Source organism: Cololabis saira, chromosome 1 (assembly GCF_033807715.1).
Source record: "Cololabis saira isolate AMF1-May2022 chromosome 1, fColSai1.1, whole genome shotgun sequence".
NCBI classification, from domain to species: domain Eukaryota; kingdom Metazoa; phylum Chordata; class Actinopteri; order Beloniformes; family Belonidae; genus Cololabis; species Cololabis saira.
Window position 1 is genome coordinate 30,036,786 of NC_084587.1, and position 20,450 is coordinate 30,057,235.

The window sequence follows — 20,450 nt, forward strand, 5'->3', positions numbered from 1 at the left end:
CAGTTATTACAAATCACCACGTATCCCAAGGCATTACTTGAATTTTCTTGGCTTTGATCTTCAGTTGATATAAATCCTTTGAAAATCCAAACCTCTGGCAATTCCTTGTCAGTTCTGCAAATTTTCTTGGATCTACAAACTTTTTTTCATGTTTCTCAAGTGATCACTTGGCCAACTCATTACTGTGAGCTCAATGTGGACCTATAGTAAGTTTTACCAATGTTTTGTTTCACTTTTTTATATATCCAGGTCAGACCATGGGTGGATTGAGTTTATCCATCCTTCTCCATTCATCTATTCCCAGTGTGCTTCTCCAGCACTTATAAATGCTTCATCTATAATGTCCATTCTGTCTACTATTCTCTTTGTTCAGCTTCATTAACAATAAGCATTACCTTCAGCTTTATACAAAACAGCTGATTACTAATTTTCAATCTGAAGGGATTCTGGACCCTGTTGCACCTTTTTAAAATGGAGAAAAAAACAAAACCAGATCTTGCGCATGGATAAATGTCATCTATTCAGTTATTCAGAGGTGCTAAGTGGTAAAAATATGGCCTTTTGGGGAAGCTATAACCATGCACTGAAAGTTGCCAGACTGAAATCTCTTGTTTAGTAGAGATGTAAAGATTGATCAGTACAAATCAGAATCAACTTCAGTGTTGAAAGACATAATTAACTGTATTTGTATGCCTGTAGTTCACAAGAAAGGTAATCATTGACCCTGGTACACCATATCCTGGATCATCTTGGATCTCTCATATCTGGATCAAAGAAGAATTCACATTTTATTTCAGCATTTTCGAAAAAGAGATGCTCTGATCTTCTTCCTGTGACAACAAAATAACCTTAGATAGCCCCCTTTGACTTCAATTTGCATCCAGATATACAACCTCAGTTATACACAAGTGGAAAGCGTTCAAGAAAGTTTCTAGTCTTCCTAGAAGTTGACAACCCAGCAAAATAAATGAATAAATAATAATAATGACAAAATAAACAATAGAGCTACATCTCAAACCCAAACTGAGCATGTTAAATGTTCAAGTCCATGACAGCACAAATAGTTTTTTGGGTAGGTTGACCAGGAGGGGTCCTCGTCTGTCTAAATAGTCGGATCTGGGTGCAGGCAGTCTCTGAGAATTAGCAAAATAGAGATAAACACAGAAAATATGACCCAAGCAAACCCCAGTGGCTTTGTGTATTGTGCTTATTAGAATTGAGTCGTTTACAGATTTGGGAAGTGTATGGATTGCTGGGTGTGAGTGCATTTTAAGTCATGTGTGAACCTCTCTTAGTTGAACTTGGGCGACACAACAGGACACTGATCCCAAACACACCAGCAAATGTACATCCGAATGGATGAAAAATAAAAGGATCAAGGTTTTGGGATGACCAAATTCTGACCTCAGCTGAATTCAAATGCTGTGTCAGGACATTAAGAGAGTTGTGCATGAACATACGCCCAAAAACGTCAATGATTGTTGAAAATAAAAATGTCCCATAATTCCTCCCAAACAATATGAGTATATTGCTCTTAAAGGTGGATGGAGGCTAATTAATCATGGAGCTCACATGATTTTTATTTTATTATTTTTGTGTTATTTCTGCTACAGTAATTTACTAAGAACCTCAGTTATACACAAGTATGATCAGAAGGTTCTGATTATGTTTTTACACAAACACGTTGTAATAAAAGACGATACTAACTTTTGCCCATGACTTACATGGATTGTAACGGTACTATAAAGTCGTTAGGGCTGGGCGAGATTTTAATATATATCGATATATTTTCAAACGCGATATGGTACGAGAAAATATTGTTTATATCGATTTAAAAAAAAAAAAAAAAAAATATTTATTTTTTTTTTTTAATGATTTTGATATAGCTTATTTTGTGACAAATTGACTTGAATGTTTTATTTGAGATTTGCACAAATGTTTTGTTATTTGCACAACTGTCAACCTCAGTGGAAAAGTCTGCCTGTTATTGTACAGTGTATTTTAATTTAATTGTTGTGCAGGAAAGGGATATTTGTTTTATTTTATTCAAGAAGCATTTTTATTCTATATATGCAGGCAGTTTATTTTTATTTCATTTGTTTTATACATTTTAATATTGTGCAGACCTCTGTTAATAAAGGAACCTGTGTGACATTCGGCACGAGGCTTTGTATTAAAACTGACTGTTTTTTTAAGGGTTTGCCTCAGAAAAAAATGAAGCTAACAGAGATGCTATGCTATAATGCTTTGGGGGAAACCCCAATTATGGCACAGAAAAAATATCGATATATATCGAGTATCGCCATTCAGCTAGAAAATATCGAGATATGACTTTTGGTCCATATCGCCCAGCCCTAAAAGTCGTCTACTGTTTAAGTGTTTTATGTATTTCTTCAATTTCTCTAAGAAACTCATGTCCACTGCCCAGTGTCATCCACTCCCTGGAAAACAGTTTTCCATTTGTACGCTATAGTACGTACAATGTTTCATCCACGTCGGGTACAACTGCTCTTTTATCACTGTCATTGTCATATGAGGACTATCAAAGAGTTAGGAGATGTTAAACAGCCGCCATGAAGACGAAACAGATCTATCAGTCTTCTGCAGTGCTGTACCTCTGATTAACTTTCCTTATCACCCCTTCCTCTTCCACCTACTCCTCCTCTTCTTCACCTTCCTCCTACTACTTTAACCGCTGCTTGTTCTTTTTTTGGTCTCTCAGTATCTCTGTGATTTTCCAACTCTTTGCTCATTTCACTGCCTCGTGTGATGCATCTCTTCATGTGGTTGTAATTCTCTCTGTAATCAAAGATTTTCAGTCCCCAGTTAACTACAAGTTCCTTTAATTCTCCTTTTTAGGTCTCTGTTTCAGTTAATATTGTTGAGATAAACGTGGTAACGTTACTACGGTACGTGCCGTGTACACGTATGGGACAACTCAGTTCAGTTTTGGATTTGCACGTGTTTCATAATGAGAACACTTGAGTGTGTATGTGTGTGGTTGGGCATTTGCATTTATCTGTGTGTAATACACTCAACCATGAGAATACGTTGTGGTAATGATATGAAATGATCTTTCTGATAATTGATAGAGAAAGCGCTCATTAGTCGCAGCCTTTACCTAAAGGGCAAACATTCAAACTTTATCACTCCAACGTGTCACCAACATTAGCATAGTTGGCTGAGATGATCATCCACTCGCCGTCCCTCTTCTACACTTCATTCTTTTCTCTCTCCCTCATTTACACACACACATTCACACATACACACGCATACGTGTAACACAATCTCCAAGCATTGTAAATTGTAACTTCTTCACTATGTATCATTTGTTTTTTTCGGTAAAGAAATTTGTCCTGTCAAGCTGGAAAAAATTGTTTTTTTCTCGTGCCAGTTTGTTTCCCACACACTCGTACTCAATTATTCTGGATCAGTAAAAATAGTGTGAAGTCTTACCCGTCATTGCTCAGTCTTTGTGTTGAGTCCGTCCGTCTCAGTCTCAATCACTCTTCTCTCGGTCCTCTCTTCTCTCACTCACTTGTCTGCGGTCTTTCTTCTCTGTGTGTGCGTCTCAGGCGATGTTCGACTTTCGCGGCAATGGGAAGGCAGAGTTGAACCTCAAGAGGGGAGAAGTGATCTTCTTGCTGCGACGAGTCAATGCCGACTGGTTGGAGGTAAGAACAGAGAGAGACAGAGTGGGAGAGGGAGGCAGGAGGGAAAGAGAGGAAGGTGAAGAGCGAGAGAGAAAGGGAAAGAGTGGAAAAGTGGAAGGCATAGAAAGGTGGAAGTAGAGTGAGAGTTGGGTGAAGTGGAAGGTGGAGAGGAGATGTAAGAGGAAAAAAATATGGAAGAGAAAGGATAGGAAATTCAAAGGGAGAGAGAGAAATATTGACCAAGATGCCTGGGAAGAGAGGAGAAGAAAATGTGAAAAAGAAAAACTGTTTGAGGAAGTGGGTAATGGTAAGTGAGGGAAAAAGGAAACAAAGATTCAGATATATTTAAATGCAATAGAGGAAAAGAGGGGAGGTGTAAGGATAAGAAAATGAGAACAGGGATTCAAAGATGAGAGAGTGAATATATGGGTTTTAGTAGATTTAGGAATTGAAAAAAAGGGATGAGAAAACTGGACGAGTGTATGCAGATCTACCTCCCAGACTGCTAATGTCTCCTCCAAAAGTATTGACATATACGCCATGTCCACTCACTGGATTACATCTGTGTGACCTTAGTGTTGATTACTTTGGCAAAAAGACACAAACTCTCTTCCAACTCAAAAATTGTTGCCTGGGCTGCAAAATTGTGGAGGTGGGTGGTATACTGTACATCAAAGTAGCATCTACATGAAGGCAATGACCCAATGTTTCCAAGTATACAATTGCACTATGGTATAGTTCAATGAAAATGTTGTGATGGATGTGCCAATGAATGTATGAACATATCTGCCTCAGAACATGCCTGTATGTTCATGGGCTGCATTGTTTTTTAACCAATGTTTGTCTTATAGTTCTTACTTTGGAATTCTTCAAATAAACATGCTACTCCATAATCACTCTTCACATAATCATATATTGTATGGGATTTGATAAGCAGCTGGGAGCATGTCTGCAGAGGGCTATTTATTTATTTATGTATTTATTTATTTATTTATTTCTCAGGACAATGCACATTGATGAACATATATACATATGTAAATGTGCCAGATTGTAGCACAAGGCTAGTTTCCATCTGTAGTCCAATATAGGCAGGCAAGGTGTTAAAAGCAGAGGAGATAAAAATGCAATAAGAAAAAGAAAACAGAAGAAAGACAAGTACAATTAAAGCTGCAAGCAGCGATGAACGGGCCCTCGCACTCACCGCCACCGCCCCCCATAAGCATATCAGAAATGACACCACCCATGACTTCCTATGTCAAACATTCAAAAGTTATAGCAGAAAAAAGGGACAACCAATCAGAAGAAGGGGCGGGGCTAATTCAGGCCAATGAAGGTCAAGGACTCCATACAGAATCTGATGACACCACCCACGACTCTCTATGTCAAACCATTCAAAAGTTATTGCAGAAAATCGGGACAACCAATCAGAAGAAGGGGCGGGGCTAATTTTCACCAATTATGGTCAAGGACTCAATACCAGGTCCCATGACACCACCCACGACTCTTTATGTCAAACCATTCAAAAGTTATGGCACAGAAAAGTATTCTAGGGGGCGCTGTTGAGCCGTTAGGCCACGCCCATTAATGCAAACCATGAAATTTATCACCTGGCTTGCATGCAAAATTTGGTGACTTTTGGAGAACTATCAAATATGGACCAATCAGATGAAGGGGGGCACGCTTTTTGGCATCTAGCGTCGCCACGGTAACACTTTTGAAAGAGAAAAGTAATGCGCGTAGTCGCGGGATAGAGACGCACATTTTGATGTATAACACACCTGGGTGCACGTTACGGTTCGGGCCGTATTAATTCTCGAAGGAATGGCTCATATTGCTCCAAAATTACGCGATTAATTCAGAATGTTCAAAATGGCCGACTTCCTGTTCGGTTTCGGCCAGGAGCCAAGAGACTTTTCTTTAAGTTGCGACATGATACAGGTGTGTACCGATTTTCGTTCATGTACGTCACACCATATTCTGGGGCTTGAGGCGCAAAGTTTTTTCTGTCTTAACCAACCAGATGAAGGGTGGGCGCACTTTTTGGCGTCTAGCGTCGCCGCGGTAACGCTTTTGAAAGAGAAAAGTAATGCGTGTTGTTGCAGGATGGAGACGCACATTTTGATGTATAACACACTTGGGGGCACGTTACGGTTCGGGCCGTATTAACTGCCGAAGGAATGGCATAAATTGCGCCAAAGTGACACGATTAATTCAAAATGACTGACTTCCTGTTTGGTTTCGGCCATGTCGCCAAGAGACTTTTCTTTAAGTTGTGTACTGATACAGGTGTGTAGCGATTTTCGTGCATGTACGTCAAACCGTATTGTGAGGCTTGAGTCACAAAGTTTTCCGGGGGGCGCTGTTGAGCCATTTTGCCACGCCCATTAATGTAAACCATTAAATATCAAATTTTTCGCCAGGCCTGACTTGCATGCAAAATTTGGTGACTTTTTGGGCACGTTTAGGGGGGCAAAAAGGCCCTCCTTTCGTCAGAAGAAAAAAAAAAAATTCCTACAGATACAATAGGGCCTTCGCACTGAAGGTGCTCGGGCCCTAATTAGTAAAGACAAGTAGAATTCGTAGAAATGAGAATGATATCTGGTATTATCAGGTTTAGATAAATGCAAGGGGGAAAAAATACTTTAAGAGAGGTTGATATTTACATAAACGGATTGTTGTTATAAAATGATCCATACCCAGTTTAAAGTAAGATTAACTGTATTTCTACACATAACTGGCTGTTACATATAACATAGCCTAACCTTTTCATAAATAAATCAAACATCTACCTTTTTACTGAGCATTTTCACAACTCAGAAAAGGTTTCTGTTAACTGGAATACAGTATCCCATACCATCTTGAATGAACTTGGCTTAAAGGTCAAGTTTTAATGTAAAGAGAGAGAGAAAAAAAAGATTTAAAATTAAATGAAAAGGAGTTCATTCAGGCAGTCGGTCTCTGCAGCGTGTGTGCATGCATTCAGCTCTTTGCACGGATCATGTTTCATTCCAATTATTTCATCTCCTTCTTAAACCTATATATGTATAGGCACTTGTCTTAGACATTCAATGACTCATTTAGCAAACCTGCTGCTTAAATAAAATCCCACATCCTGTGGTCCAATTCTATTGGTTAGGTTAAGATGTTTCTCTAAGTTAGTCTAATAACTGATACTTAATTGAAGGCTAAACACCCAAACTCATGTTTTCTCATTAATAAAGTATTTGATGGTTTGACTGTGAGCGGCCTAACTAAAATTTAACACTGCTGGTATCAGATATCAGTGGGATTTAATCAGTTCAGCTTTGGTAATGCGTGCATCAGTTAATCCCCTTTGCCTCTGGTAATACTCTGTAAAACTACCATGTGAAAAATGAGGCATCTAATGGCAATAATCCTGAACACACTCACCTTTTCTCTGCACAAAATAAATCCACCATGCACCCACTAACTCCTTTTAACTTGAGTCCCCTTAGATGTTGGGTAGCCCTCAAAACTCTGCTTCATGGCTCTTCATAAAATTAATTAGCAATGTGTTAATCACACACAGAGTGTATTACTCCAGGAACTGTGTGTATACACGGCCCTGTTTTATTTTATTTGCTCTTCACAAATTATATTCAGTTTGTCTTATTATTCTTTTGCAATGAATGTTGGCTGACCAAGTGGTTCTGTAAATTCTAGTATCGAGGGGTGATACATTTTGTGTTAGCTTGTCAGATACACATCTGCATGACATGGATGGCCTGTCTAAGGCTAAATGTAATGTATTTGGCCAATCAATAATGCCATGGTGTTATGAGCAGGGTCGTCTTTTGCTTGAATCAAAGACCTATTCCAATATGTCAAGTAGGGCTGTTCGATTTTGCCCAAAAATAAAATCTTGATTTTTTTCTCTCAAAATCCGATTTTCGATTACGATTACGATTATTTTGTGAATTGACAAAAGGCAAAGAAATGATTTCAAATATGCTGTTTTTTTATTGAACATTTGCCCCATTGGGCTTTAAGTGCAAACTTTGCTCTTATTAAACCAAAAATGAATGAATAAAGTGCAAAACTCTGTAAAATAAGTTGAAAAAAAGTTTTAAAAAATATAATAAAATATAAAGTTTTATCTCTGAAAAAAGAAAATCTGCAAATCAGCACTTGCAAACATACAGTAAGTTATATTTCCAATTAAATAAAACAAGACATTTTCTAATTAAACTAAACTAGGTCTTTGCATGCTAAATAATAATGCAACCCATGAAGGAGGTAGAGGTGTGTAATGTCAGTCATTACATTTGCTATTCACATTTGCAAGTTTTTTGCAAGGAACACGAGTCCGTCTACCGCATCTGGCTTGAGGGATGCCCGGTGGCATGTTCCAACGCCCCCTCCTACACTAAAGAGCCTCTCTGATGGGGCACTTTTCGCAGGTATTGAGAGGTATTTCCATCAATCATTAATATGTGTGCAGGAAAGGTAAAAAAAAAAAAAAAAAAAAGTGAAAAATCGATTTTACGATTTTCACGTTTTAACATCGTTGTAATTACATAATCGCGATTACGATTTAAAATCGATTAATCGAACAGCCCTAATGTCAAGGAAACCTGACTTTGGACCAGCCCTAAAAATGTTACAAAAACCGTCCTATTATGCAATAGAAAATACAATGTCATACATATGTGTTTTACATGTGAGTCTCTGTGTAAACACCTTATATGTATGGAAAACAGTAAAATGGTTTGTTTGTTTTTCTTCGGATCCACGCACATAGTAGGTTTTTTCATTGGGGGTGGGGGTTCAGGTTAACACAATAGTTATGCAGACTTTGACATTAGTTGACGGAAACATTAACTGAGCACCATGATGTCATATGTGGACAGAATAGTTGTGGGTGAGAAATGAAATGTATGTTTTAAGTATACTGGTGCATCAAATAAATGTTTCAAACACTCTAAATAAGAGTTTCAGCCTCGAGGTAGAGAAAAAAGGTGGGTACAGAGCTCAAAGAAGAACACCATGTTAGTTTATTTGTGCTGGTGTATCATGTTCAGCCTTTGACAATCTGTGCCTTCTGATGTCTTTGGCTCTGGGGACGCTTTGTCACGTAAGAATTTATAAATTTGAAAATACATCAACTATGTTTTTAGTTAGACCTGATGTAAACATTTTGTTGCCGTTGAGGCTCCCAAGAAACCAGGCCGCTCTGTGCAAGAAAGTCCATACAAGTGTTTTGTGAAGAAAAAAGTTAAAATCTAGCGCCACAGATGTTTGGGGGGCTACCTGCCAACTCAGAGTATTTGGGCATAGCTCTTCTGCTTTCATCTATCTATGTTGGCTTTTTTTCTTCATATTCAAAGAGAAACAAATACACAATGAGATATTTGTATGTCCTAGTTATAAAATTAATTGGCTTTACTTGACACTAAATGAGGAGGGCAGAGCGTAACGAACCACCAGCACTGAATTTTGCCTTTATGCTTTCAGCTGCTCTGAGTTCATAATATGACACCACTTCAGATTTTTGTTTCCTTTTAATTGGCTTCAAATATTACTGGATAGGAATCACATACATGTAGGGCTTTAAGAAAAATTACAGGGGTATTTTTTGGATATTCTTTCCACAACTCTTCATCTGCAGTATCACAGTTTGAAATTGTGTTTTAGAGCTGCTGTGTTTTGCTTTTGGATTTTTTCCAAATGTATGGAAAATAATAACAGAATAATAATTTGACCAACTCATTAAAGCTGGCTGGATGTTATCACTGCACTGCAATCCAAGTGATGATTTAACATAATAAAACAAAATACTTTTTATATAAAATGAAGTAGTCGGCTGTGACTGTTTGAACATGCCCAATGCTTATAAGCTGTCTAATATTCACTAAGTGTTTTCATGAAGATTAACGCGATCACACACCAAGGGTGTAGTAAAAACTCTGACACTGATTGTGTCGAGTGCCTCTAACATATTAGCTTAGCAGCAGGATATTAAGACCTGGCTAATTATTCCAGAAAATGTCTCTCTAGATGCTACTTTGAACTCCTTTCTTGCGATTCTTCTCTTTAAATTATCTCATCATCTGCCCCTTATAACCCCACCCTGTGAGACTTCATTTTTCTCTTGTTACATTTATATCTTAGTTATCCTTTCTTTCTCCTCTTCCTCTTCTTTTCTTCAGGGCACGGTTAACAATCAGACAGGTATTTTCCCAGAGTCCTTTGTGAAGATTATTAAACCCCTCCCAGAGAGTGACTCAGAAGGTGAAGGTGGAGGTCATACGTACAGCTGCCTGCGCTGCTTCCTCCTCACTCCCTCTGGAGTTGAAACCAGGTCTGATATTAACAAGTTCAAAATGACGTCCGGTGTTGTTAGGTTGCCCTGGCTGTGACATGTCGTTGTTAAGACATCCCCGTAAAGATGGCTCTTGCTATTATACGCATATTATCTTTCTTTTTGTTGTCAAACTGGCTCCACTTAACCTTTTAGAAGCAATAAAAATCAGAGGAAACCTGGCACTAAGTGTGGGCTAATAATTGAATTTGTACCTTATTATCTCTGCTAATTATAATGTTAAGAGTGAATCTGTCCAATTTAGCTTAATGAAATGAATGTTAGAACCTGATCGCGGTTTTATAAACGTGCCTTAATGAAACTATTGTTTCTAACAGAGATGTGTGTGTGCAAGAGGACCTTACCATCCAGCCAACATACGAGGACCTGCTGTCTCGCATGAGGTAAACTTTCTAGACTTTCATTAATCCGCCGTTCGCAGGAGCCAATTTTAAAGTGAGAAACAAGGGGTGCGATGAAGGATTCAGGCCCCGTTTACACATAGCCGGGTATTTACAAAAACGGATATTTCCCCCTCTACGTTTTGAAAAATTCCATCGTTTACACGAGATCGTTTTCAAAATCTCTTCATTTACACGAATCCGCATAAATACGCTGTTAACGTCATGCCAGCCAATCAGAATCCTGGAAAAAACATCAACAAATGACACGTGTAACTTCCAGTTAAGGCTGATTTATGGTTCCGCGTTACACCAACGCAGAGCCTACGGCGTAGGGTACGCGGCGACGCACACCGTACGGCGCGCATCACCGCGTACCCTACGCCGTAGGCTCTGCGTCGATTTAACGCGGGACCATAATTCAGGCTTTACTTCCAAGACGGAACGAGAGTCTTTCGTTTGGAGTGACAGAGAAGTGGAGTTACTTTTAAGTGTGACTTTAGAATGTAAAACAGGTAAAATACAAGAAAATATTGACGGTGGCCAAACTAATTGTAAACACAGGTCGCACACATGACGCTGGTGACGTTTCTGTTGCATAATGTGACGTTCTGAAGCCTAAATCTCCGTTTTCCTCTGTTTAGACGCAAACGTGAAAACTGAGTTTTTGAAAATCTCCACTTTGGCCGGAGATTTCAGAAATGATCGTTTTTGGTGACTTTGAGCTCCGTTTTCGTGTAAACGAACGGCCAAAACGCATGAAAACGCCTCCGTTTGTGCTCCGTGTAAACGGGGCCTCAGAGAGTGGGTTTGATGCCAGGCTTTCATGTTGTTGACACCCATGTGGGAGATGTCAACATGGGTGTTAACAGCGGATGGTTATTCAGGTGTGGAGGGGGACATTATTGTGAATGCCTTCACACCTGTGAGCAAATTACAACACCTTCCCGTTAGTGATAATGACTTACTTGATGAAACCCTGCCGTGAAGACAGTTAGGATGAACAGACTATATCAAGTACATTTTCCAGGTGAATATTTTTGTTGACAGGCTTAAGTATTGAGTCGCTCTGCAGTTTTTCATTAAACTTCAGTTCAGACTCACGTTGTGGATGTTTTAGCTGTTTTCTTTGATTAACGACATCTGCTTCTTCTTCCCGCTTTTCCCTTTTACGGGTCACCAAAGCAAATCACCCGTTTCCATCTTACCCTGCATCATCCTCTGTCACACCAAACAGCTGCAGATCCTCTTGCATCACATGCAGAAATCTCTCTTTTGGCCTTTTCCCTTCTTCTCCTGCCTGGTAGCTCCGTCTCCAGCTTACTTCTATCAATGTAGTCACTACCCCCCCTTTATTTGTCCAAACCATAGCAATCTATCCTGCCTTATGTTTTTCTATATGGTTAAATCCTGGCTGTTACTGTAATGTGCTTGTTCTTAATCCAATCCATCTTTATCCCTCCCAAAGAAAATCTTAACATCTTTAACTCTGCCACATGCAGCTCTTCTTCCCGTCTCTGTCAGTGCTGCTATCTCTAAGCAATTTACAGGTGCTTTTACTGGTCTCACTGTGGTCTTATACATTTCTATTTACTCTTGCTGCAATTGGAAAAAAAAATTCTGCACATGTGGAACCTAAAACAGAAAAATACCAACAATACCAACACCTCATAATCTCTTCAACAACTAAATTACCTTTGGGACAACTCATGAAATGTGCTTTGTCTCAGCAGCTTATACTTTGCTTTTGATGTAACTTTACATCTCACTTTTTTACACATTGACATGCACTAAGAGAAAGTCAAATTATTGCCTCAGTCCGACTGGTATCAAAGTTTTAAAAGCCACCTTAGTCGGGCTGCCGTTGAACTGAACTGGAGTTCTTGAGATCGAGCTGTTGGAGCCAGATAATGCAGATCTAATTTGAGCTATTCCAGCATGTATATGCAAACCACTGTATGCAGAGCTAGTGACTGCTCTGGGACTCCCCCTTCCAGAAGTGACGAGACTGTGGAAGTGGGAGTAACAGTCACGGCGTGACAACAACACAGTAGCAGAAGAAGAAGACTTTGCATACATCTTACGTGCAACATGATCAGGCTTAGTATGTATGAAATGTACACAGCTGCTGCATTGTTGGCATCCATATCTTCACATGTTGTTTTCCTCCTTCTACGTCTGCTTCCAATCTGCCGCGTTTGTTTACTAATTCTAGGTAACCAGAAAGAATGCCAACGTGCAAGGGCGTGTAGCTCCACCTAGTGTCGCGGAGGCGAACACACCTCAGTCAATAATTCGATTCTTTTCCCACACATGTATACACGGATTTCTCAGAAACTTCACTTATATGTTAGCTTGATTATTGCCAATAGCAGGATTTAGACATGCAGGTAACCTGAGCTGCATGTAAAATTTAAACAGTGTTGTGCTGTGCTGTTTAATTCGTTGGATACAGTCTACTGGGGGGAAAAATCTATTACATCACAGAGGAAAAAATGCCATCTGGTACAGCTTTTTACTATAAACCTTACTGTAGAGCAGGGATATTCAATTGGCGGCCCGTGGGCCACATGCGGCCCGCCAGGAGCTTTTATGTGGGCCCTGGTCATATTTCAAAAAAGGGGGTGTTTGTTGAATTTTTTTTTTTTTTTTTTTTTTTTTTAATAATATTTTTATAACTGGCTACTATGGACTAAAATGGTTGTGCTCAATGCTTAATATAATATTCAAATAAGGAAATCTTGGTGGAAAGTGGTGCTTTGTCATTATGGCGTGTTTTATTAAAAGTAGGTCAATATCAATTTCATTAAGTTTGCACAATGCATGGTTTCAAAATGAACTTGCATTTAAAATAATATTTCTTTATCTGAATATTATATTTAACATTCACAATGACTATATCTAGAGACAATTAATACATAATCCATATGTAAACTAGATATATTCAAATGTATAATACAAATGTATTATATTTACATAAGTCTTCGTCTTTGAGTGCAAAATACATTTTGAAAACCCTCACATTTTCAAATTGTGCGGCCCTCTCCATACAGTCCTTTTGCAGATGTGGCCCCCGGCCGAATCTAGTTGAATACCCTTGCTGTAGAGCATTTAAGGAGGACTTGGAAAAAATGTGTACTGTAAAACTAAACAAATATATATAATAACCAAAAGGACAAACATTACTTTTGACAGAATTTCATTTATGTTGATTTGCACTTGTGCAGTGGGGCTCTAGTAGCCACTGTGTGACCAATGGGTGAGAAGCTGTCCATCAGCTGTGTTGCGTTTGCATGTTTGCATGTTCTCCCTCTGCTTACACATGTTTTAAACAACCCAGAGAAATTTACGATTACATACAGAATACAATGACATGTTCTAAAGAACTAAGCTGATTGATCACCTTGAGGTGTGCACATGTTCAGCTTCTCATTTCCTTAATACCTGTAGGGTTGAAATTCCACAACAAACCAGGATAGGGAAAAGTCCGTCAATAATTGGCCAACGCTGCGGACCAGCAGGTTTTGTTGCTGTGACTTGAAAATTGCTGACTGCCTGCTATCAACACTAATCAGATTAATCCCTTTGGGACTTCTGACTTTTTCTTTGTCCTCTCTACTCATGCAGCGCCATACGCCACATGCATATATGCTCATTATTGTTGCTGTACTAATTTTTTTCCACTCACTTTCATTCACCCTCTCCCTGAGCCCCTCGTTATGTGCTCATTTAGATAGGTGAATGCAGTGCTTGCACCGTCACCCCTCAGCTGATTATTGTTTGTCTGTGTTCAGGCTGATTGTGCCCTGGAGTCACGTGAATGAGATTCTGGTCTTGAGTTTAAATAAGGCACAGCACTGCTAAATGGAGCGGAGAAAAACAAGGAGTATACTGGAAGAAAGACGAGATGATTTCATTAAAACAGTAAAAAAGGAAGTGCCAATAAATGATTAAAAGCATTAAACTCATAAAATTGAAATGAAACTAAACTTGTGCTTTGTGCTAACCGTCTTATGAACGTGTTTTTCGGTTTATTATTACATTTTTAGCTAGCCTACCGGGTTTAAAGGTAGGGTGTGAGAACTTTCTTAGAATTTTTTCCCAAGAATTGTAACTACGCGTCGAGGCGACGCAGACCGAGTTCCGGTTCGTGAAGCAGTCGTGAACTTTCAGCACTCTTTTCTTCGTGTACTGTATGTGTGATTTAGTTTTTTTTGTTTTGGTTTTTTGGACAATAGTTGTCCTTATCTCTTTGATTCACTGTGACGGGAAAAGTCGGATAAAACATTCAGGAAAAGATCGCACCCCCTAGCGCTCGCGGGGGGTATTGCACCGCGGCAAAATAGAGTGTTGGAGAAGTCCGAAGGGTTCACGACGGCGTCACAGCAGCGGCGTGTGCTCTGCGTTGGTGTAGCGCAGAACCATAATCCCGCCTTAAGTGGTCACAGTTTGCGTCAAAGCAATACAAGTGAGAGGAAACCCAACTCAGTGTAATAAATCCACGTCTCCATGTTTTGGTTCCCTCACAGGAACGTCTTCAAGGTGGATGATATCGCCCTGAACTACCGTGACCCAGAGGGGGACCTCATCCGTATTCTTGAGGATGAAGACGTCCAGCTGATGATTAGGGAGGGCAGGTGTCAGCAGGGCAAAGTCAAGAGACCTGTCAATCAGTTTCCATGGGAACTGCATGTGACCATGGCCTCCGACCTTTCTGTTTACAGCTCTGAAGCTTGAGAGAGGAGGCAGAAAGCTGAGAGGGAAATGTTTAAATACTCACTTGGAGTTATTAATGTTTTCTTCTTGAGACCACCAGTGACTGTTGTTGCTGATGTTAATTATATTTTTCCATGGGATGCAGATGGTCCATACATTTCACTTAGCATTAAACTAATTTAATATCATTTTGTCTGCTTTCAATACTCTTGTTTTCTGTTTTTTTTCTTGTAGTCTGGTTCTCGCACCGTTTTATCAGGATATCTGCTCAGGACAAAGAAAACCTTGAGCTGCAGGTCTCCTCACACATTTTCAGATATCAGAATTGTTGGGAGTGCAAAATAAATCCTATAAAAAAAGAGGAAAAAAGACATACTTGAGCTGAACATAAAAAAGGAGACGCTTTTTTTTATGTAGACGAGTAATGTACAACATCATGCAACAGTCTTAAGCACCCCCAATCCTTCTGTTTTATTTAAGTTTTAGATACAAACAGAAAACAGGAAGCTAGCTTTCTTCAGCCTAATAGAATACTTATTAATCCTGTTTCCCTTCAAAAAAAGAGCTCCCATCCCTGCTCTGCATAACACATCATCAATGAAACTAGTTATCAACGCTATGGTAGATGTGACTGAGAGACATGAGAGTAATAATGGAAAAGAAATGAAAAAGACAATGACAGTAAATCTTAGTGTCATAAAAGCATCTTCCAGGCTTATAGGGGAACTTCTTGAGATAAAAATTGCAAAGATGCCCTCATGCTGATTTTAATATCATTCACTGCACTCTATTTTACAAAAACCTAAGGTGCTTTAGTGACTAAATGGATTCAATTAATCCATAAAAATGAAATCAAATGTTTTTTTCTACATGTAGGAAATTAGCAATATTTCATGTCAGTTTACATATCTTTTCCAATTATTCCTGAAGACTTTGTCAATATCCATTCAAATGTGATTTTTCTCACACTTGAAATAGCAACATGTTATATGTCAAAATACCCAAAGCAGCTCTGACACACTGGAGCTTAAACTGCGGGACTACCTTCGGTACATCATGGGATCACCTGAGTTTGAAGTTGGGCCCACAAACCACAGAAATCCTTGGAAACAGGCAGGTACTATTCAAAAAGTACATAGCAAGTGATTAGATATATTGTCTTTCTATCAAATACCTTAATCCTGTCCATGGCTGTGGATGATCTTGATCTGGCAAACCTCTGAACAATCCAGCTGTATACCCCCCAAAAAATAATTAAACTGTCTTCATTTTTTTTTTATTATTTCAAAATGAAATTACAATTGAGCATTTATCAGTCTCACAAACCAATAAAATATATTTTCTTTTTACTTTGATTTGGAGCTACAGAGAAAAATATGTTCTCTACCAATCCAAAATACATTTCCATAGACGTGGTTACAACAATACTGTTCATAACGGTCAAACGCTACAAGCCTCGTTCTTAGTCTTCCTTAAATCTGCATAATGATGACACCAAATGAAATATTCAACCACATTATAAGGCAGTGTTCCTCAGAGACTGCTGCCCTGCATGTTTTAGATGTTTCCCTGCTCCAAAACATTTGATTCAAACCACTGGATCATTAACAGACTTGTGCAGACCTTGATGACAATCAGATGGTGATCCATTCATTTAAATCCGGTAAGTTGCAGGGCAGTAGGACCAGAGTTAACAAACACGACTGTAGGATACCAAAAGAGAAAAGGTTATAAGGAAAAATGCATTTAATTCTCACTGTTCTTTTAATATCCAATATCTTTGAAAAGAAAGCACGAAACATTTGTGTGTTCTTTGTTACGATTAATATTAAATAGTATAACTTGTTTTGTAATTACCAACAAACACATCGAGAGGTCTCAGCTTGTCTCCTGTCTGTGTTTTCATGGATCAAGCATGTTCTCCACGGCTCTGTCTCTTTGACACCACACACTCACATTTTGTTCATGTGTCTGCATTAATTCAATCTCGCCTCAGGGAAGTCAGATTTTGTCTTTGCTGCCAGGACAGTTTTTCCTCATCATTAATGTAGTTGCTCTATTCATAATTTATTCTCTTCATTTTCTCTTTCTTTTGTCTTTTTTTATTTATTTTATTTTAATTTTTTTAAATAACATGTCATGTGCTATGTAAGTTATGGCTCCATAAAATTGGCAATTTGTTCAAAATGTGATTGACACTTATCCTTATTCAGATTTAACCACTATACAGATTTAACCACGACACACACACACACACACACACACACACACACACACACACACATATGTATATATATATATATATATATATGTATATATATATATATATGTATATATATATATATATGTATATATATATATATATATATATGTATATATATATATATATATATATATATATATATCACTTTGGTGACAAATCCAACACATTTTTGACCAACACAACAGTTATTTTGGAACCACTAAAATGCTGTTTTAGGACACAGCTTGGGATCTCAGGACTCATGTGGGTGTAAATGGTGGTTTTTCAGGTGTTAATGGTTGTTTTTGTGATGAGCTGCTCCTGTGTGCTCCCACACGTTGCCCTGCATGAATACATTACTCTCCAAAGTGATGTTGATTGTGTGAAAAGTGTTGTTTTGATGTTTGTGTACAGGAAAGAGTGAAAACAGAAGTAACAAGCCATGGGGCAAATAATGCGAACATAGACACGAGGAAGTAATCTGTACTTGGGCAATGAAATGAAGAAGAAAGACAGGCCCTTCATAAAGTGGATTTACCTTATATACACACTACTTTTAAATTAACAATATTGGTTCCTCAATTTCTAAAATGGGGAGTGTCCTTCTTCCTCGTGCCACTGTGTATTGGTTTAAAGGTGACCTATTATGGCATTTAATGTATATTTTAAACATGCCTTGAATGTCTTAAAAACAATCTAAAGCTTGTTTTTTCTACATAAATCATAAATCCAGCCTGTGGGCCCTGTCACTAGTTTTACCGCTTCTAACCTCTTTTTCTGCGCCTCATTTTTAGGGAAGGGGGGGGTATGATAATGAGGCTGTGTGCTGATTGGCTCCCTGAATGACGTGTAGCAGGGGAGGAGCATAAACCTCGCTCCGCCAGAGCAGCCCGAGCCTGTAAATAAATCCCAACACTGAATTTTCACAAATGGAAACTTTATTTTTTTTAAAATAAAATATGAGTTGTATATAAATAACATTTATGCACTATTTAAGCCGGATCTACCCGGCGGATGCTGAAGGCTGGCCCCGGAGCCACGCCGGGCGCCCGGGAGCAGCGCTGCTGGAGCAGCGCGCATCACCGCGGCTTTAACGGGGGAATCTGACCGGTTCCGACCGGCTGGGACCGCAGGAACCGGCCTGGACTGGTAGCAGGGACTCCCGGGGACCGACCAGCGGAATTTCAGCCGGATCTGCCCGGCGGATGCTGCGCGACGGGCGCTGCAACCCCACGGCGGGCGCACAGATCCGCTCCGCAGCGCATCGCCCGTTACCGGGGATCAAACCGACAGATTTCGCGGAAAATCTCGGAGAGTGAAGCTGGTCCGACCTGGGACAGACCCCCAAGGACCCAGCTCCCAAACCACCCGGGAACCTGGATGATTTAACCCGGATCCGCTCCGCCCCGGCGCCACGTCCGACTGGCTGAAGGAAGCTCCGCTCCAGCCGGGGAGAGAGCTGGTTGTGGGCGTGGTTTCAGCAGCGGAGGCTGAACCTATGGAAATCTGCTCCCCTCGTTACGTAACGACGGGAGCAGATTCTAATCGGCTCAAAAAAAACCACGTGACACTGGGGGACTCTGTCCGGCGGGGGTCAGAGAGCTTGCAGAAATTCATGGTATTTTGTCTCCCCTGTGCTGGCAGGGTGAGGGGAGACCACTTTATATATGTTAAAACAAGAAAAAACGTGTTTTTCATAATAGGTCCCCTTTAAGTTATGACACAAAATATATCTGGAACTTTTTGATGCAGCTGAAAACGCAGACAAGGCTTTCATTAAAAGACCTGCTGCTACCATGTTTCCAAACAGGTCCTTTCCTTCCCTTATATTTTAAAGGGTATTCATGCAGGAAAACGAAGAGTTTGAGACCATCTGTCGGACGATCAGTATTCTTGTATATTCCTCTGAGAGATGGCTCATTTTGTTTCAGCTAAAAGTTTACAGCTGAGTGGTGTTCAGTCAGCTTGGGGCAGACTTCAGTTGGAGAACATTTTACATTTGACTATTTCTTTTTTTTTATCCCTTTTCTGATTGTAAATATTAATGGTTAATAACAAGCTTGGTAAAACCCAAAAGTATGCATTTGACTATTTCTGCCATCAGGCAAGGCGGTAAAACATTGCTGTTATTAAGCGAGAAACAGACAGGCGCCAGCACTATAGCATGAAATGGATGTGGAAAATGGATGGTTGGATGTTTCTGTCAGTCCGCTCAGTGACATTCATAGTTTTATACCGTGCATCTTTGCAGTTCATGGCCGATATGGCCAGAAATGGCACCTTTTCACAGAATTTAATTATCACCACTCTTCTTTGCTGCTTCTCTGGCATCTAATTTAGTATTTAAAGAATGCTGTCCGGGCATAAGTCATGTTAACCAACTGTCAATTAAATAAGGGGAAAACAAAACAGAGGAATTAAAACAGAATAAAACTCGGATATTCTTTTCCTTTGCACTTGTTCTCATATTTAAAGCACTTTTGTGTTGAAACACAATCACAGGGTTACAGTAGATCTCAGCAAGGATGGTTCAGACTCATAAAGTCACAAAGAATATCTCCAAGATCGCAAGAACTCTTCGATATGACCAGAACTGATTTTTGAGGTTAACTGAAGGAATGAGGTGCAGACAATGACACTGAAGGGTAAAAGCAGCGACATTGAGGAATATCATGGGTTTGACAGTAAGCGGGGGAAAGAAAAGAGTGCAGAAGCTGAGTGGAGAGGCAGGAAGCTCCTTGCTTGGCAGTAGACCTATCTCTAATGGAATTGAAAACAAGGAAAGAGCCAGAGGGAAAGCAGAAAGGAGGCAGTTATCTTGAGAGACACAAGTGTTTTGTGGCATTGCTCCAGGACTAGGTGAACGTCTAAAATTACCTCCTTATGGGACTACCAGAGTCTGAAACCTGGAAAGCCACGGCTCCATTTGCTGAATGCTCTCTTGCACTAAATATAGAGTCACTTAACGTAGTGGGTTAATTGGGTCACATTTTCTATTGGCACATCCTCTGCTGAGTCCACACTTGGCCATGTTTTACAGTCACACTCTGTTCAGGGACAAAATCGAGTCAAATGGATCCAGAGGAGCAGAGATGAGAAGGCAAGAAATAGCAGGC

The 20,450-nt window shown here is 39.6% G+C and overlaps 2 protein-coding genes across 4 annotated transcripts in view; one reads left to right on the top strand and one right to left on the bottom strand.

Moving 5' to 3' along the window:
- The window catches only part of ncf4 (neutrophil cytosolic factor 4), a 39,406-nt gene extending 24,126 nt beyond the window's left edge, over positions 1–15,280 (top strand). For both annotated transcript variants that reach the window (XM_061720617.1, XM_061720621.1), the window contains exons 7-10: positions 3,576–3,674; positions 9,824–9,975; positions 10,314–10,379; positions 14,906–15,280. In XM_061720617.1, the coding sequence (XP_061576601.1) occupies positions 3,576–3,674; positions 9,824–9,975; positions 10,314–10,379; positions 14,906–15,113 (525 nt within the window). In that variant the 3' untranslated portion in view covers positions 15,114–15,280. The remainder of the gene's footprint in view (positions 1–3,575; positions 3,675–9,823; positions 9,976–10,313; positions 10,380–14,905) is intronic.
- The window catches only part of LOC133442628 (parvalbumin-7-like), a 470,342-nt gene that overhangs the window by 45,209 nt on the left and 404,683 nt on the right, over positions 1–20,450 (bottom strand). Inside the window, exon 1 of one of the 2 annotated variants that reach the window (XM_061720622.1) lies at positions 3,457–3,669. The exons of the other annotated variant lie outside the window; for it this stretch is intronic. Coding sequence (XP_061576606.1) covers positions 3,457–3,463 — 7 coding nt within the window. The 5' untranslated portion in view covers positions 3,464–3,669. Of the gene's footprint in view, positions 1–3,456; positions 3,670–20,450 lie in introns of those variants that run through there. 2 annotated transcript variants of the gene reach the window in all.